The sequence below is a fragment of the Mus pahari genome, chromosome 5 (assembly GCF_900095145.1).
Source record: "Mus pahari chromosome 5, PAHARI_EIJ_v1.1, whole genome shotgun sequence".
NCBI lineage: Eukaryota > Metazoa > Chordata > Mammalia > Rodentia > Muridae > Mus > Mus pahari.
The window spans coordinates 18,831,440-18,849,256 of record NC_034594.1 but is presented as its reverse complement, the minus strand read 5'-3'; the positions used below and the strand labels follow the sequence as shown (position 1 = coordinate 18,849,256).

General features: G+C 45.5%; 1 protein-coding gene across 4 annotated transcripts in view; it reads left to right on the top strand.

Moving 5' to 3' along the window:
• The window catches only part of Aff3 (AF4/FMR2 family member 3), a 448,844-nt gene that overhangs the window by 362,454 nt on the left and 68,573 nt on the right, over nt 1-17,817 (top strand). For 3 of the 4 annotated variants that reach the window (XM_021197941.2, XM_021197940.2, XM_029538746.1), the window contains one exon: nt 8,547-8,587. In XM_021197941.2, coding sequence (XP_021053600.1) covers nt 8,547-8,587 — 41 coding nt within the window. The remainder of the gene's footprint in view (nt 1-8,546; nt 8,588-17,817) is intronic. The other variant, XM_029538747.1, reaches the window with a different exon arrangement.

Below are 17,817 nucleotides of genomic sequence, written 5' to 3'. Positions count from 1 at the left end.
GGCTCAGGTGAGGTTTGTATCAGCCCAAGCTGAAGAATTTGTGTCGGCAAACAGAAATCTGAAAAGTGGGAGACTTATATAAATTGTATAAAAATTAAAAGATGGTTCGATGAATATAAGAAAAAATGACTAACACAGACAGGAAACCATGGTCTTTGCTAAAATTGTATAGTTCACACAAGGATCTACTTTTTTTTTTTTTTTTTAACTAAGGTAAGGTTTTGTTAATAACATGTCAGTAGCACCCTCCTGGACCCTCCATTTCGGGAGTTCAGGGAGACAGAGCAATGGACCAGTCTTCTCTGACCTAGCTTTTGGCAGGACTGTCAGTTGGCAAGTAAAGTGGATTTCCCCCTCCAGAGCACATTCCTTTAACTGGGAGGGGTGGCCCTCTGTCCTGTGACTCTGATGATGTGGAGTTTGGGGGTTTTGTTTGTTTTCTTCATAAGTTTGTCGGGAAGTGTCAGTGTTTAGAGTGTCTTCGGTCCATATGTGCTATCACGTCTCTCCCTGTGAGGATGATGTCCAGATAAGCTTTTGCAAAGTTTTGTTCTTACTTTTTGTGATCCTAATTTTTCCCCGTGTGTGTGCAACTGGTTACCTCGTAAACATGGCTCTTCTCAGGAGACTCAGCCTGGAGAAACATAGAGGTAAACCATTCAAGGGCCCTTGGCACTTTCCACTTCTATCCAGAACAGCTATGCAGTTATACTGAATGGAATAAAACCATTTCTAAGAAACAGATCAGACCGTTGTTAAAATGGTTTCAAGGCATGCCCTCAGGTGAGGTAGGTTCCCAGACAGAGCCCCCAAATTGTTAGAAATATGTTTGGGATAGCAAAGAAAGATGCCAGCATTCCAACTGAAGTGTCTGGAAATAACAAACTTCACTCTTAGCAAGAGGATCTGCTTGGAAGGGCATACACACACCCTGAGAAAGAAAATGTGTCTCGGGCGCTGACTGTGTCTTTTCCTCATTGGCTAGGTATGACCTTCCAGTCTTATTCAATTAGAATTGGCTTATAAGATATGAAGGAGGAAGGGGAGAGAGACCCCTGCCCCATGCAGAAAAGGGTCACTGCTCGAGGCTATCAAATGTCTAAAATAGAGCATTAGACCTTTGTGTAAACAAATTTCTCACTGAGTGGAAATGGTTAAAACGTTTGCATAAAAGTCTTACCAGGTGAGGAAGATAAAAAAGATTTTAATTCCTGGTCCTAAACTCACATTTTATAGTATTTGATAGAAAAGACTCATATTTGGTGTTTTGTACAATCATTGCCACAACTGAATCACAGGAGGTCCTGGTGAGCCAGATTTCCCCTGGGAAGGTTGGGTCAGCACTGTCTCTGGGTTTATCTTTCTTCAAGTTAGGCTTTCCTTTTAAAGGTCCAAGGCAGTTCTAAAAAGAGTGTGTGCCTTTGCACACCATGGTTGTGGAGCTGTGTTCATATAGCCAGTGAGCATCCAGATACTAATAACAAGCTTGGGATTGTTTCTGCTTCCTCTTGTGTAATCGGTTTAGGAAGTACAAGTGGGATAGTCTGCCTGCCCAGCACGAAGCTATTTTTACCTTCAAACATTGGGTAATTTTTTAGGAGAAACATTTGGATGAGATGTAAAGCCAGACTCAGATATGGGGTCTTCAGTCACAGATTTCAGTTAAAACAAAGCTACCGAGATATTTATTTCGCTTTCCTTGTGTGGTCTTCATATAAAAACAAAGTAACATGTGTAGACTGTGTGTTCACAGTTACTGACCACCCACCAAGACCAGTGGGACCTTAAGGGAATTCCACCAAAGTATCCTACAAAGGTAGCGAAGGGGACCTTTGTAATAGCTCCAGAGGCATTTGGAAAGTCACAGAGTGAGAAATGACTCACGCTAGTACCTAGCCGCTAGAGCAAAGAGAACCTCAGGGAGTAATTGTACCAGAGTCCTGTAGGTAGGGAGACCGTGGGGGAAGGGTGGAAAGATGGCGGTGCATGGGATTAAGGTACATTTGGACAAGCCCAGTGACTTCAGATGTTTCCCAATACAGTAAAGGGGGCTGACTATGAGTGACAGCAGTTACTCACATATTTCAAATTAGCTAGTAAAGATTTTGAATATCCCTAGTGAAAGGAAATGATAAATGTTTGAGATCGAGAAGATCTGACCATTAACGTTATACACATGTTGATAGATCACACCACTGTGACTGCATGCGCAACATGTGTGTGTGTGTGTGTGTGTGTGTGTGTGTGTGTGTGTGTGTGATGTGTCAATGAAAACTTTGGATATGTATTTAAATTAGTTATTAATAAGATATTACCATTTGGACCTTGCTCAAGTTGTGACTGCATTTAAATTGCCATGTGGAACAAGTTTCAGGAGCACTGAGTGACCAAAGCCCAGATAAGGAGGTCACAGCTATGGCAGATCAATTTAGCCAACAATTGCATCTGGCAAAGTACTTGGAACATCAAGCATAGTTACTGCACACATAATTCACCCTGGGGACGGGGACACTTGATCTGACCCCAACTCAAGCCTAAATAACCAGCTAGTCCATAGCTTACACAGTTATATCAGCTTTTTTTATTTTCTACCAACATCAGCGTTATGCAAAGCCTGAACACAGCAAACCCAGCGATCCCATACATAGCCCAAGCACTATAATATAGAACTTCCAACTCATTATCGGCAACTGACTTTGTTCCATCCCCCCCCCCCCCAGTGATGTATATCTCTGGATTCTAAAGAATGGACTTATCTACTCTGGTAAGGCCTAGAGTCCAGAGAACTTTCTAGAAGGTAATCAGCATTTGATTTAGATCTGTGTCTTGGTGTCAGCATCCATATTCCAGATTTAATCTCTCAGTGTCAAGAACCAGAACTGTAAAGGCGTTACCCCCCAGACTCTCTGTCCTTGAAGCTCAGTCAGCTTTAGGTATCAAACTCTTACATGGTTGCTCTCCTGAAGATGTGAACTCACAGGCTGACATGTGGTTGCACATGCAAGCTCTCTCCCTCTGAAGGCACAATTGTCTTGCCAGGGCTTTGTCCTGTGTCTGCCACTGTCACAAAAGCCTCCTCTCAATCCTGAGGGCAGGTGGATTTGACTCTCCATTATCCGGAGCAGCATGTATCTGTTAGGTTAATCCCAAATGACTACAGTGGCCTTTGGTGCCACTCACACCTAACACAGCCAGGCTTGTCCTTCCTTACCCAGTCCTGTCACAATGCACCAGAGTAGTGGATGAGCTCAGGGTAAGATCACATGCTCTCTTAGTTGAACAGCAGGCCCTAAGTCTGTAAGGGAAATAGCTCCAGACCCCAGAAGAGCCATGGGTAGTTCAGAGCGTGTCTTCAGGGAGTAAAATGCCCTGGAGATGCTTAACAAAAGTCAGTGTGCCTCCCTTAACCATCAGAAGACTTAGTTGTGCCCAGAAGCCCCCTGTTGACGTCCTCTAAGACCTCTGCCTTGTGTTGTCTTAAAGGGAGCACGGGAAGCTGGAGTTTAACCGCTACCCTGCCCAATGGCGTGCTCCCCGATGATGCATGGAACCTAACCAGACCCAGAGTTTAGGGAGGAGGGCCCCAAGGAAAGCTGGGATTTAGAGAAGCAATTCAGCGGGGAGCTAGACCTCAGAGCTTAGGTGGAATCCAAACCGGGGGCAAGTGCTTGGGACAAGCCAGCAAACCCTACAAATGTCGGCTCGCCTCTGTCTTTAGGAAGGTTGGTGGTTTGTCCTCTGATGCCCCTGTTCAGCCGTGGGCTTTCTTTACTGATGAGTTCTGTCACCTCTGAAATCCTGCCTGTCCTTAGGAGCCTATTCAATGTGGGTTTTATAAAGAGCAAGCAGTGCCCACACAGAGCTGTCTTTATTAGAACAACCAGGCAGCCCAGGATACCCAGCCAAGGAGGGTTTTCTCTCCCCCTTTCTCCCACTGCCATCTGGCTAGTGCCCCCCCCAAAGTGTTCTCACGCAGAGGTAATGTGCTATTGTCCTCAATGGCTCTGCCAGACCCCAGTGCAGAACAGGGTGCAGAGGCAGCCAGCTGAGCCGAAGGCTTGAACCTAGACATGCACAGTGCTCATGCTTTCCAAGGGAAACAAAAAAAGAGCCTCCTTTAGAGCAACAGCAAAGTCTTGGCCCAGAACCTTAAGCTCCACTTATCCATTTTATGACTACTGTGGGTATTTTGTGGAGAGGAGAGGGTATGCATGCATTTGTTTTCATGTGTGTGTGTGTGTGTGTGTGTGTGTGTGTGTGTGTGTGTACATATGTGTGAAATCCACCTTTATTTAAAAAAACAAAAAACAAAAAAAGTTTTTCATTGTATTTGAAATTTGCAGATTAAGATAGGATGGCTAAATAGTCAGCCCTAGGGATCTGCCTGTCCCCTGCTTCCCAGGCTGGGGTTAAAAATGTGTGCCAGTATCCTTCCTCCCCTCCCGTTCTTATTTCTCCTCCTTTTCCTCCTTTTCCTCCTCCTCCTCCTCCTCCTCCTCCTCCTCGTTCCCCACCTCCTTCCTGTGTAACATGGGCTCTGGGGCTCAAACATAGGTCCTCATGCTCACACCAACTGAGCTCTCCCACCACCTTTTTATTGATGTCTTTGTTTGGTTTGTTTTTTTTTTTTTTAACTACTTCAGCTAATATTTCCAGATGTTATCCATCATCTCTACTAAACATCCATAGGCAACTTGAACCTAATGGCACAAGGCCTACTCCACCTTGACTGCTACTCCTACACCCCCAGTCCCACATCTCCGCCAGTCGTCTCCATCCACACCAGGTGCCCAGGCATGAATCTGGTGCTGACACCTTCCGTGTCCAGACCTGCTGTGTCCTACCAGAGACAGTTCCCTCAAGTTGAAGTGCAGAAGGAACAGTGCTCTCTCCATTGTTGAATATTTCTCATTGAAGCTAGAGTGACATTTGAAAATAGACTCTCTATCACCAATCCCCGTTACTTTCTTATAGATTCACAGGAAGTTACACAGAACGTACATGCACACTTTGTTTAGCTTCTGTCCGTGCAAAGTCTTTAATGACTTCCAGTTGTCCTGTACCTCCACAAGCCTGCACTTGACCTCTTTAGACCTTGACATTGGCCTCATCTGGCTCTGCCATGGTCCCAGTGCCCTGCCGAGCTGTGCCACAGTGAGTCAAGAGCTAAGCCTGTTGTTTTCCTCTGCATCTAGCCCTTCTTCCTCCACCACTCTTGCTTCTCTGGTCTCCTGGCTCTCCTTCTCTCTCCCCATCCCTCTGGTCTCATATGTTTCTCTTTAGGCCTTGTCATCTCACACTGGCTGAGCTTTCTGTAACCATTGGTCATTTCACTGCTCCACTTCATGGCATGCTGTCCCCTCAGCCACAGCCGTTGTGATGCTAACTGTTGTGTGCCTGTGGGCCTTTCCTGTCTGCCTCACCTCCAGACTCAGAGGGGTATAATGATGAACTTCATCTGCTTCTCCTGTCACCTACACCAAACCCAGTGCCTGCACATAGTAGGTAGTTCAGAGTAGATCGCATATCTATCCAGGCATAAATTCTATTTCCATCAAGAAACTATACATCTCTGAGCTTCCGAGGACCTCCAGCCCCTTCCTTCCTTTTGCCTTACAACCCTACCCAGTGTCTATGGACTTGCCCTGTGCTAGACCCACTTACAAAAGGGCATTTAATTTCCTCTTTGATTGCCTTTCAATAACAGATTGTGACTTGTAATTCATTTAGCACCTGTTGGAGCCGGAATATCTGTTGATTATGTTTCCAAGCACCAACCTTGTTAAAATAAAGAAGTAGAAAAGATGTCATCTCTTGAGAGGAGCCTGGAAAATGACTATTTCTGGCAGAAAACTTGTTTTGTCTTACAGACTTGAGCTTCAGTGTCATTCATGAATGAATAATGCACTCAGGAAAGATGAGCGAAGCTCTCTCTTAACCCTCTCAAGTGACTGTGTTGCTGCCAAATCAGAGGAGAAGCTGATGAGAGATTAGGAGAGGAAAATGCGGTCACTGTGGTACAGATCTTAGAGGGATGGAATTGGGCAATCCATCTAGTTCACAGCTAGTCTTTTGGGTCTCAATCTCGAATCATCTAAGTAATTTTTTTCTTGACTCTTCAATCCTGATATTTATTTCTTTCATTATTTTCCTGCCTTAAAATTCAGTTTGTTTTTTTTTAAATTAGGAGAATAGGCAACAGAATCTCTTCATAGTCAGCTCTTGCCTAGATATAGGACATAGCATTTTACTTTAACACCAAAGCTAATTTTTTTTCCTGAAGGAGTGATTTTAAATGTTTAGTACATTCTCATTAGCTTTCTTAATGAATGGTTGTTCTCTGAGGAGTATTTATTCATAATAAAGAGTAGCTGCAGTGAAAAACAGTCAGAAATCAAGCATTTGAAATAACCAGTAGGGTGGGCTTTTGTACCCAGTCCCACTGTGGTGACTGTGTGGTGACGCTCCTCACAGACGGACTGGAAGAGTGAAGACTGACAGAAAGACATTGATGGATGGATGGAGAGTGCCTGATCTCTAACTCCAGCATCCTTTGGCTTTGCTAAAGGGAAGCTGCCCTTGATCCCACATGGTAGAGCTGGCCGACAGGATCCATTAGCAGGATCTGCTAATGTGTGGAGTGCAGCCGTTCACAGGCAGCTCCGTGGCTGCAGCCACTCCCTGCTTTACATTGTCTTCCTGTGTTCTCTGAATCTCTTTACAACCAGCAACCTCAGCATCAACACTCACTGTGGATGAGCAGGCAGAGAAGTCAGCAAGGGGAATCCTTGGAGACTGGAGAAGAGTCGATTGACTTTAAGTTCAGACTGGATCTTTAGTCCCGCCCCTCCTGATTCAACATGGGGGTGTACACACGTGTTCGGTGCTCCTACATGTGATGTGTCTCCCTCAGCCACCTTCCATGCTATTTTTTGTTATCTTTCTGCAGTGTCAGAAATTTCAAAATACAGCTGTTTCATTAACTACAATTTGCTAATTTTTGCCTGCTAGGTAACCATTACCAATCTCAAGTCCCTTTATTCCAGTCTCAATTGCTAATATCAACTCTCAGATTACACATGTACCAAATACAGAGTGGCTGAGAAGGGGTTAAGGCGGCTGCAGACTCGCTAGAAGCTGTCCTGAAGTCAGAGTAAGGACATACAGAACCAAGGGAGAGTCAAGAGCGAGCACAGTATAAGTCCTATTAACCACAGGCTGTTTAAGCACGGAGATGTCAGATGTAGGTTTTGATGACAACCCATTCCACTCAAGGGTCAGTTTGAAGTGTGCCAAGTGTCACCAACAGTTGGAACTATGTTTAAGATAAGACTTAAGCATTGGTGGCTGGTTCATTAGACAGTGTACTTGCTTCATTTCAGTCTTGCAGTATTTTTTCCTTGGTGTCCCTGAATCTGGAGCTCATCGGCTGGGGGAGTCCACCTGAGGAATACACTCCAGAAGCACACTGACCTCTGTCCTCCAGTGCTGGGCTTAAGATACGCATATGTGCATGTCTTCGCAGAAGTGCTGGGGGTCCAAACAATACTGCTTAGGCTTGCACACACAGCAAGCTCGCTACCAAACAAGCCACGTCCCTGGGTCTCCAAAAAGACTCTTAAAAGAAACAAAGCCACTGTCACAACTTCATTATTGTGTCTAAAAGTATCAATAATCCCATAATGTTTTGTGATTGTCCAGTCAACAATCAGGTTTTCAAATAATAAATAAATAAATAGATCTAAATAAATAAATCTGAAAGAAAACAATAAAAAGCAATTAAATTTCATCTTTAGTGGCTAGCAAGATGGCTCTGTGGTCATAGTACATGCTATACAAACTTGGGGACATGGATTCGAACCTCTAACACTTATGTAAAAAAAAATACAAAAGCCAATCATGTGCCTATGATATCAGCGTTGGGGTGGGGACAGAAACAATCGGATGCTGGGAATTTGATAGCTAGCCAGCCTCCCCAAAATGGAGAGCTTTGGGTTCAGTGAGGACCTTGACCCAAGGGAATATGACAGGCATCCATGGAGGAAGAGAGCCAGTGCCCTCTTTAACCTCTGCACACACATCTACAGGTGTGACCAGCCACACTCACATGTGCACAGCCGCAGACACACAACATAAACACGTACCAACACCAATCTACACAAGAAGTTAGAAGAATAAGGGGTTTTTTTTTTTCCTTACAGGAAATAAAGATAAAACAATGGAAAATTTATTTTAGGTGGTAGAAAAAATGGCTCAGGTCTTGGCCATGTTTCCTGGGACCTGCCCCACACTGCCAGGGAGAAGTACATAGCACTTCCCCCACAGTCGCCCCCTACTGGCAAACGGGCATTACTGCAGCACCCCTTACCAAGAACCTTCCTTTCATGACATAGCAGGGCTCTCTCTACTGTGTTGCTAACAGTTTAAAATTTGGCTGCTTGACAAAAATGTGCATGTGTGTGAGATAGTTTTTTTTTCTAAGTGTTGATTGAGCGCATAATTTAAAAGTCAGAATATTAAATAAACATCTCTCCCTTTTCTTCCAGCAGGCGGCCCAGAGAACAGCTCTCCGCGCTCTAGCTGACAGGTACATTTTGTCATTTTTATGAACTATAAATTGCTTTATGAAACATTGAGCCCTATTTATTGTGGCATATAATTCATAATCGGATTTTGTCCCTAAAGAATCTGCGAACTGGGATGTTAAACATTCCGCGTGCTTGGATTTGTCATGCGTGCATGGGGTTTATTACCGCAAAACTCGGCTTGTTGTATTTCACATAAAGTATGAAGAATCCCTTGTTGTGCCGTGAAACGAGAGACAAGAATCTTAGCGGGGAAGGCCTGAGTGGTGTGGTAAATTCTGAACTTTGGAATTGGCTGAGAGCCAAGCTCATTTCTCAGCAATGAGTATTTCTTTACTTTGCGGTGTTTTCTCCACTCTTTCCATGTTGGTTCACCCAGAGGACTCTGTCCCAAAAAGATTTTCTCTTGAGCTGCACGCATACAAGCCCGCCACCCATGCTCTCCTCCCCTACTCCCTGTACCTTTGCGCGTTCCTCACCCACCGGCCTTCTTATGCCCGCCATTGTGTGTCCTGCCCCTGTATGACTGAAGGAAGGACTCATAAACCTGAAGAAAAAGCAGAAGCTAGAACTCACACCCTGCTTTTTTTCTGAAAGGTTGCAGACTCCCAAATGGGAGACTATAGAAGCACTTTCTAGAACAGACCAAGACGTGCGCATGTGTGCGTGTGTGTGAGTGTGTGTGCGTGTGTGTGCGTGTGTGAGAGAGAGAGACAGAGACAGAGAGAGAGAAAGAGAGAGAAGAGACAGAGAAAGAGAGAGAGGAGAGGCGGGGAGAAAGAGGGCAAGGGCGAGAGTGGGCGAGAGCGGGCACACAGGCACACATGTGCTCTGTCAGCAGTCGGAGGAGCTCCCTACCTACCTCTATACCTCCACAGTGTCAGACTCAGTCAGAAACGCCCCTGAGGTGACTGGCACACACATCAGGATTGTCTAGCCAGCCTTTGCCCTCCCTTCCTTCCTTTCAGAATGAGCGATTGTGGACTGAACCAGATCGGTCCACACTCCTCCCGGGTGCAGCTCCTCACTCAGGTGAATTACGTAGAGCCCATGGGTCTGTGGGGGCCTGAGCCTGAGTAAGCTTATTTCAACTAAGAGCCTTTCGCCAGTGACAGTCTCTGAAGTGTGCAGTGCTTCTGGGCCTTTTGGTCAGAGAGACCAAGGGTCCAGACTCACACTGTGACCCAATCAAGCTCTTCCTACATGTATTTCTATCTTCTTTTTGTCTTCTCTTTGAACGTAAGAGTCTTTCGGTCAAATGCTTTGAAAAGCAAGGGAAATCCAGGCTCACAGAATGGCCTTTACTACTCATACAGTTTGTCCTTTCTGGAGGGTCATGAGAAGCTTGTGGTATCATATTAATGCAGTGTTTCTACAACCCTGTTGATAGACCACAAACCACCCATTTACACCCTTTAGATGAAGTTCCTGACCTATAAAACACATGCTTGCTAAAACCATGTACGTAAACGCATCATGGCAGAATAAATCAAACCGCCGTATGTTGGGAGAATGGGCATACCATCTAAGATCAGATAGGCTGCCTCAGAAACCAGGAGGGACCCAATCAAAGGCCTGGCTCTGTGACTTAGCCCTGCGAAGCCCGTGCGGGTGGATCTTAATGAGGAGCCCTTTGACCTCTTTGAAATATTCTCACTGGAACCTGTCAGGCCGGTGCAGTGCTCAGAAGCCAGGGCCCCAGTGTCACCACTGCTTTCTTCCCCGGTATAAAGGGCCACTCCCCTCTTCAATCCAAAGGCTTTTATTCAAACTTAGAGGAACTCGGCTGACTTCCAGGTGACAGCTCACACTACTGCACTGCTCTGGCGATGCCTTGGTGGGGAGCTGCCGTCTCCTTATTTCTCTCTGTCTGTATTTGGTAATTCAGAGCCTAGCCACTGAGTGATACAGGCCCTCAGGCAGGCGTGACGAGCCTTTTGAGACTGTGACACACCATTATGACAAAATCAGTGTTCAAGAACCAAATAACTGAGTTACAATGAAGACATTTCTTAAGTGACTTCTGGGTTTGGTGTTGGGTTGCAGTTGGTAGCCATTTTTAAGCACATGCAACTCGTGGCCCTAGGCTGGACACACCTCTAAGGTATGTGTGCCTTGGGCAAACTTGAGATCTTATGGTTGGCTTGTTTAGCTCACTGAGAATTGGGCCACTCACTTCCTCCCTCTCTGGACACATTCTATTTTCATTATCGGGGCATAGGTGACAGCATCTGGAGCCATTTAGAGATGGTTCACTATGTAGCCTGACTGACTTGGATCTTGCTGTGTAGAGCATGCTGGCCTTGAACTCACAGTGATCCACCTGACTCTGCCTCTGCCTCTGCCTCTCAAATGCTGGGATTAAAGGCAAACACCATACCCAGCTCTCATAGTGAGTTCTAGGCCAGCCAGGACTACATGGTGAGATCCTGTTTTCAAAATAAACTCAAATTAATTATAAAAGCTCTTCTTCAAAATCAGGACTTAAAAGCACCTACTGGATTTTTTGGATTCACTAATTCATTATTTTCTAGTTTTGTTTTTGTTTTCGTTTTGTTTTTAATTAGAGGATAGTAATGGCTCACATGGCAGGTGTCTTTTTTCTATCCTGTTATTTAATATTTTGAATAAACCAATATCTTTAGAAAAATATCATTGTGCCTTGAGTCCATATCTTTGTATGATTTGCTTAATATTCTGTCTGTCAGAATAACTACAGATTTGCAATGAAACTGATCATCCCAAACATGGGCTACCTGAGGCAGCTGCTCAGAGCATGGATGATCCACTAGTCACTGTAGCAGTGACGAAATATCTGCAGCTTAAGAAAAGAAGGGTTGACGTGGGCTCACAGTCCCTTGGCATTCAGTGAAGAAAGTCATCGTGACAGGAACTTGGGACAGCCAGTCACATGATGTCCTCAGTGGGGAATCAGGTAGCAGTAAGCCGTCCTTCACGCCCCCCCCCTTTCTCTTTGCTCTGTGCGCCCCCAGCCTGTGGAACCGTGCTGCACACCGCACACAGTTAGGGCAGGTTTTCCCATCTCTGTTAACCTAAATTCGGCTGTCCCTCAAGGCTCTTCTACATAATTCTAAATCCCGTCAGGCTGACAGCGTAAATCATCACAATCTATCAGACATCAAATTACAGCATTCCTCTGGCTCCCTCAACTCCGTCTTCTAGCCTGTTCTCATTTCTGTCTATAAAGTTTCATAACAGTTACATGGCACTCCCCTTTTTATCCGAAAGACCAAGCACGTTCAGACCTGACGTGTTAGAAAACACGTTTGGGATTCTGGAGTTGGGCAGAGAGGCATCTGTCTCTCCAAACATCATTTCTTCACTGGGGAAACCCTTTCTTGTAGCTTATTTAAAAGATGTCTTACACTCTGTGTGTGTGTGTGTGTGTGTGTGTGTGTGTGTGTGTGTGTATGCAGGTGCATGTTTGCATGCTTATGTCTCAAGATCAGAGGACAACTTGCAAGAGTCGGCCTTCCCCACTTAGATCTCAGAGATCAAACTCAGAGCTGGGCTTTAGTGACAAGCCCTCTGCCCACTGAGCCACTCACTAGTCCTTGACTAACTTTCTCAGATACATACAGTCCTGGCCTGTCTCTATCCACAGTACACTGGCACACTGGAGCTTAACCCCCAGGGCGTGGGCTCTGAAGTTTGGGGACTCTCATGATCAGTAAACAGTCCTGGAAAATCAAAGCTGCGATGCATTCGTTGCCTAACTTCAAAACTCACCTCATATACTGACCAGAGCAGTGGGCTTTGTTTATAGTGCAGTCTACATAGAAGAGTACGCCAGGCAGAATGAGGAGCTGGACTCCAGCCAGCTCACCCAGACCCACCCTGAGAGGACAGGACCGACCTGTTGGGGGAAGATGGGGCAGTACGAGTTTGGTTCTTCTCTACACCTGACTGTGGGTTTGTGGGGTTTTTATTTGATTTATTTGATTTTTTTTTTTTTTTTTGTATTTTTGAGAAGTTCAAGCCCCACTGGTGTCCCCATAGGATGAAAACAACAAGCAACCAGAGCAGGAAGAGGTGACAGTTTTTTTGAGGAGATAAATAAGCCAATTAATAGAGATTACTTTGCACAGGGCTCTATCTTTATAATCTAAGTGCTTTTTCTTCATATGGACGTTTGCACATAACGGACATGGGGAGGGAGGGGAAGAAATGGATGCCTGGTTCCTTTACAAAGATGGGAGACTCTGCACTGCAGAAGCTGCCTCGTTATCAGAAATGTGGAGACTATGCAAGGGCTCTGAGAGAGGCAGGATGTGTGTGCAGCCTGTGAGGAGCCCTGGCTGTGATTAACTTCTCTCTGTAAGTAGTAAATAGCAGACAGCCCTGATCAGAAGAGGGATGCGTGTGATTTATCAATCTGAGCGACTGCTCATTTGCAGAGGAGCTGGAGGTCAATCCGGAAGTCTGCGGCCAGAGGAGCGGGAGGAGATTGCCAGGACGAAGAAGTTAATCATACCCCGAGACTGCTTCCATCTGTCTTGGGGCGACAGAGCCTCTGCACGGAGAGCAGGCATGCTTTATAGCACCAGATCAGGAATTAATATTTTCTGTGGAACCTCAGGCATCATTTGCAGCAACTCAGGCTTTATAAAAATGGAGCATAATTTGGTATGAATAAATCACGCTCTGTTAGAAATATGAGGGGCTGAGGAAAAAATTCACTTGACTCAAAAAAAAAAAAAAAAAAAAAAAAAAAAAAAAAAAAAAAAAAAAAAAAAAAAAGAAAAAAGGAAGGCTCAAGAAAGCCAGTATCAGCACAGCCGTTGAAGCAACGGCACTTGGAGGGCAGGAACGGCCGAGTGCTTAAATTGTGCATATAATCATTTTCTGAAATGTCAGTGTGCAACTCCCAGCCATGGCTACATTTTTATAGCTTTGGAGACACATCACCAGACTATAACCTGTCTGCCCATCTGGCAGATTCTCGGGTCCAAGATCCATTTATATTGAAATCCAAACAACTGCCTCGGATTTATTCATTTATTCCACGGAGATGTGCCGAACGCCATGCGCTCAGTGGGGCGCAGTGCAGGATGAAGTGCACCCTATGAGAAGTGCTGCTTCTCGGGGTCTCTGCCAGCAGGAGGCAGGGGTATGGAGAGAAGCCTTCTGAACTTGGCTCTCTGTTTTCCCCTTTCTCGGATAAATCTCATGCATGGAGTCCTATTTTCCATGGGGAAGAATAGACGGAAATGAAGTCGATGACAAATAGCATACAATTAAGGGAGCTTCACCTCTATCTACAGAGCCGAGTGTGAAATGGTCTGTGTCCAGAAACAAGATCAAACACGTATTGGGGCTGGGGGGTGTGCTGGCTGGCTCAGCAGGGGCTTCTACTCCAACTCCTTTTTGCTGCCCCCTCCAGTCCAAGGGGCCAGCTTCAGCAGAACCAAAGGCATGTAGTATGCTGGTGACAGCCACCAACTCACAAGTACCTACCCTTAGGCTCTGTTCTGCTCAGTCTGGTGTGAGGGAGGTCTGCAGCTGCGGGGCACTGCTAACTGATCCCTTCTAAAAAACATTTTACATTTATTCACTTATTATGGACAACACGTGTGCCACTGGGTGTCTGGGGAGGTCAGAGGGCAATTTGAAGAAGCTCCTCAATTTGAGAAGGGTCCTCTCCTTGCCTCTTAGAGACCCAGAGAACAAACTCTGGTCATCAGTCTTAATGGCAAGCGCCTTCCCCTGCTGAGCTAGCTGGCCGCCTCAAGTGATCCTTTCTCTAAGCAGCAAAAAGAAGAGATGGGGCACTTTTAAGGAGGTTCTAAACTCACAGTGCTCACAGTGTTAAAGCAGCAGGTCGCTACTGACTGTGCCTACAGCCCGTGTTCTCTAGCCCATCTCCAAAGGGTAGTGTTACTCTTTAGAAACGGTATCATTTTTTAATCTTTAGAACAGTCCTGAGAGGTAAAAATGGAACCTTAAACAAACAAGCAAACAAACAAAAAAGGTGAGCAAACCAAACCACAGGCACATGTTGTGACTCAACCAGGGGCCCCATGGAAGCAAGTGGCCTAGCTGTGATCTAACGCAGGTCCAACTGTACGCTCGGCCATCCTCTCAGTCGATATCAGCTTAGAAATGGTCAGAGACCTCCACCTTAGGCTTGGCCACCTTTTGCATGCTCAATCTTGCTGCCTAATCTTTTTTATCCCTGGGAGGTTGCCTGGCAGTTAGGGAAGAAATTATTGGATGGATAAATTAATGAATAAATGAGTGAATGAATGCACGAATGAGTGAATGCACTGAATGAATGAATACATGTATGAATAAATGAATACATGCGTGAATGAACAAATGCATGAATGAGTGAATGAATGCACGAATGATTGAATGAATGGATTAATGAATGCATGAGTGCATGCATGAATGAATGAATACATGTATGAATGAATGCATCATGAATGAATGAATGAATGAATGAATGAATGAAGAACCAAACCAGTGGTTTGAGGTTACAGAGGCAACTCTGGACTCAAAGTAGAAAATGATTTTCTGACTCTAGCTCCATGTCAGCAAGAGAGTGCCTTTAAAAGGAGAAGTTGATGCAGAGGGACTCACCATTGGGGGTTCAGACAGGTACCAGCCTGCTTGAGAGACAAACGACATGATCAGCTATTACATGGATAAAACAAGAGAGAGACTGAACAACTAATAATAGCAAAATCAGTCCAAGGGTAAGCAAGACACTCTCAGTAGACTGCTCAATGCATTTAAGTTAGAGTAGAGTAAGTTAAGAACCCGGGGACAAAGAGAAAATCCTGTAGTCTCATCAGATGGTTTCTGGCACCAAGTGAGGTCAGGTGATGAGTGCAGCCCCGCCCCTACTCTCATTGCAGTGAGTTGTAAAATGTCCCCTTCTTGTCTACTAGTGTATCCGGTGAACATTTACAGTTCTGAACCTGGACACTGGGTAAGGCACCATCCAAGGATGGACATACCAAGATCCACTGTCGGTGACTCCCACTCCCAAGGAGCCCGGCATGTGGTAAAGAGGGGATAGTCCTTGCATCAGCATGCAGTGTTCCTCTTGGAACAGTTGTGTGTCAGCATCCTGTGGGCTCCTCTGCTACTATTCACTTAATCCTCGCCACAGCCATCTCAGCAAGGAAGAAAGGATTCAACATTAGGGCCATAAAGAGAGACTGCTGTCAATAGGATCCCACTTCCCTTCCTGTCCTAAAACTGCTTTCCCTAAAAATCCTACTGCGTGTGCCTGGCTTTCTATTAATAGACTCCGGCAACTTCCCTCCACATCTCAGAGCCCTAGGACAATCTCTCCGACCCCAGGGCTAATGCTTTCAGCCACTTCAGCAAGGAAAGCCCCCATCAAGCCGTGGGGGAATCGGTGACCTCGGCAGGGTATGTGGAGCAGTCAGAAAAGGGGACCCGATGGGCATGTTAGCTGTGGCATGAAGGAAAACTTCATCAGTGCCCATGACCAGGAGTGGAGCACAAGGACCATCTGTATGAACGGGGCCAGGCTGCAGAGTATCAGAGAGTGGCTCTGCCCTGTGGTGAGGGAGAGACTGGGAGCAGCTCCACGGGGTCTGAGCCACACAACAGCAATTTCTTCAACTGCTTTGTCTTCCAAAGGAAGATGTCTTCTTCTACTAATCTTTATTTATTTACCTATTTACTATTTACATTTCAAATGCTGGTCTAGCCTTTTCGCTCCTAAAACACCGAAGCCAGGGTCCTAGATGAGGTCTGCTCATGCCTCTGAGGGGTGCCTGGCCACAGCTCGTGTCTCTACCCCCCTCTCACTTCAGCTATCTGGAAGGCTCCTCTGGGTCATTTACCGAAACTCTTCCCAGTGGTCAAAAAAGAGCTAGCCTGGTTTTCTTACATCAGAGCAAGATAATCCTCATTATTTGAAAACCACTGTGCAGGGCCATGTACAGTTTCTCTGGTCTGTAACAGGGTCCTGTGATATCTATCCATCAGTACTCACAAAGGGAGACCCTCCACCTGCCCTTCTAGAGGGAAGCCACATAATTGTCCCTCACGGCCCTCGGGTGGCTATTAGCCCAGTCAGCTGCATTAACACTACATTAACAAGAGGCTGGTGCACAGGCTAGAGAGTCTAGAACTCTGCTTTAACGTTCCCCCCAACCCAGTACTAATTTCCACAATAAAACGAAATGGCTCCAGAGAAACCATTGAGTCCTATCAGGTAAATAATACACAGTTTAAAAGGTCCCAGGCATGTATTCACACTACAGAGGAGAGCCAAGGAAGAAGTTAGTCTGCTGAGGAAATAAATAACGGATTGTATAAAGCCACTAATTGGGTGAAGGTGCTTGAATGCTTTTAGTTAATGTCCACAATTGCTGAGAGCCCCAGCTCATGGGTGATGTAACTTTGTCTTCTTTAAAGAGAATAATGCAGTGATGACGTCCATGCGGCAGCATGACTGCACTTGATACCACTGAGCTGATGTGTGGAGAACAGTTAAAATAGATATTATGGACCTTACATAGTTAAAAAAAAAAAAGATCTATAGCTTTAAAAAGAAAATGAATAGTTCTGCAGATACAGACTGAGATCCCAAATCTGAAAATTCTCAGTTGCAAAACGCTCCAAAAGCCAGAACTTCTGGAGCACCAGGCATAACACCACATGTGGAAGAAGATTGCTCATCAGGAAACCTTGTTCTGTGCACGGCTAAAACATCATCTCAAGTTACCTTCAGAATATGTGTGGGAGGTGTATGAGAAACAATTGGTTTTAGTGTATTGGGTCTACACACACACACACACACACACACCACAGACTCTGAAAAGGAACTGGAGTCAGAAAGCATTCGTGAGTCAGTAATTTGGGGAAAGTGTTGGTGCTCCAAGAGTTCTGACCGACGTGGCCTTTTCTCATCCATAGAGCAGATCGGTGTCCTCTCTTGGGTTTGAGGCTCTGAAGTTCCCATCAAAGCACTGTTTGCCTCCTCCTCAGATAGGGTTAAAAGTGACCCCAGCCTTCTGCACTGGGGCTAGAGCAGAGCCAACCCCTCTCCTGCCCTCCCCCAGCCACTCTGACTGTGAAGTAACACACACAATTGTCACCCTTTGTCTTAGTCAGGGTTTCTATTCCTGCACAAACATCATGACCAAGAAGCAAGTTGGGAAGGAAAGGGTTTATTCAGCTTACATTTCCACACTGCTGTTGATCACCAAAGGAAGTCAGGACTGGA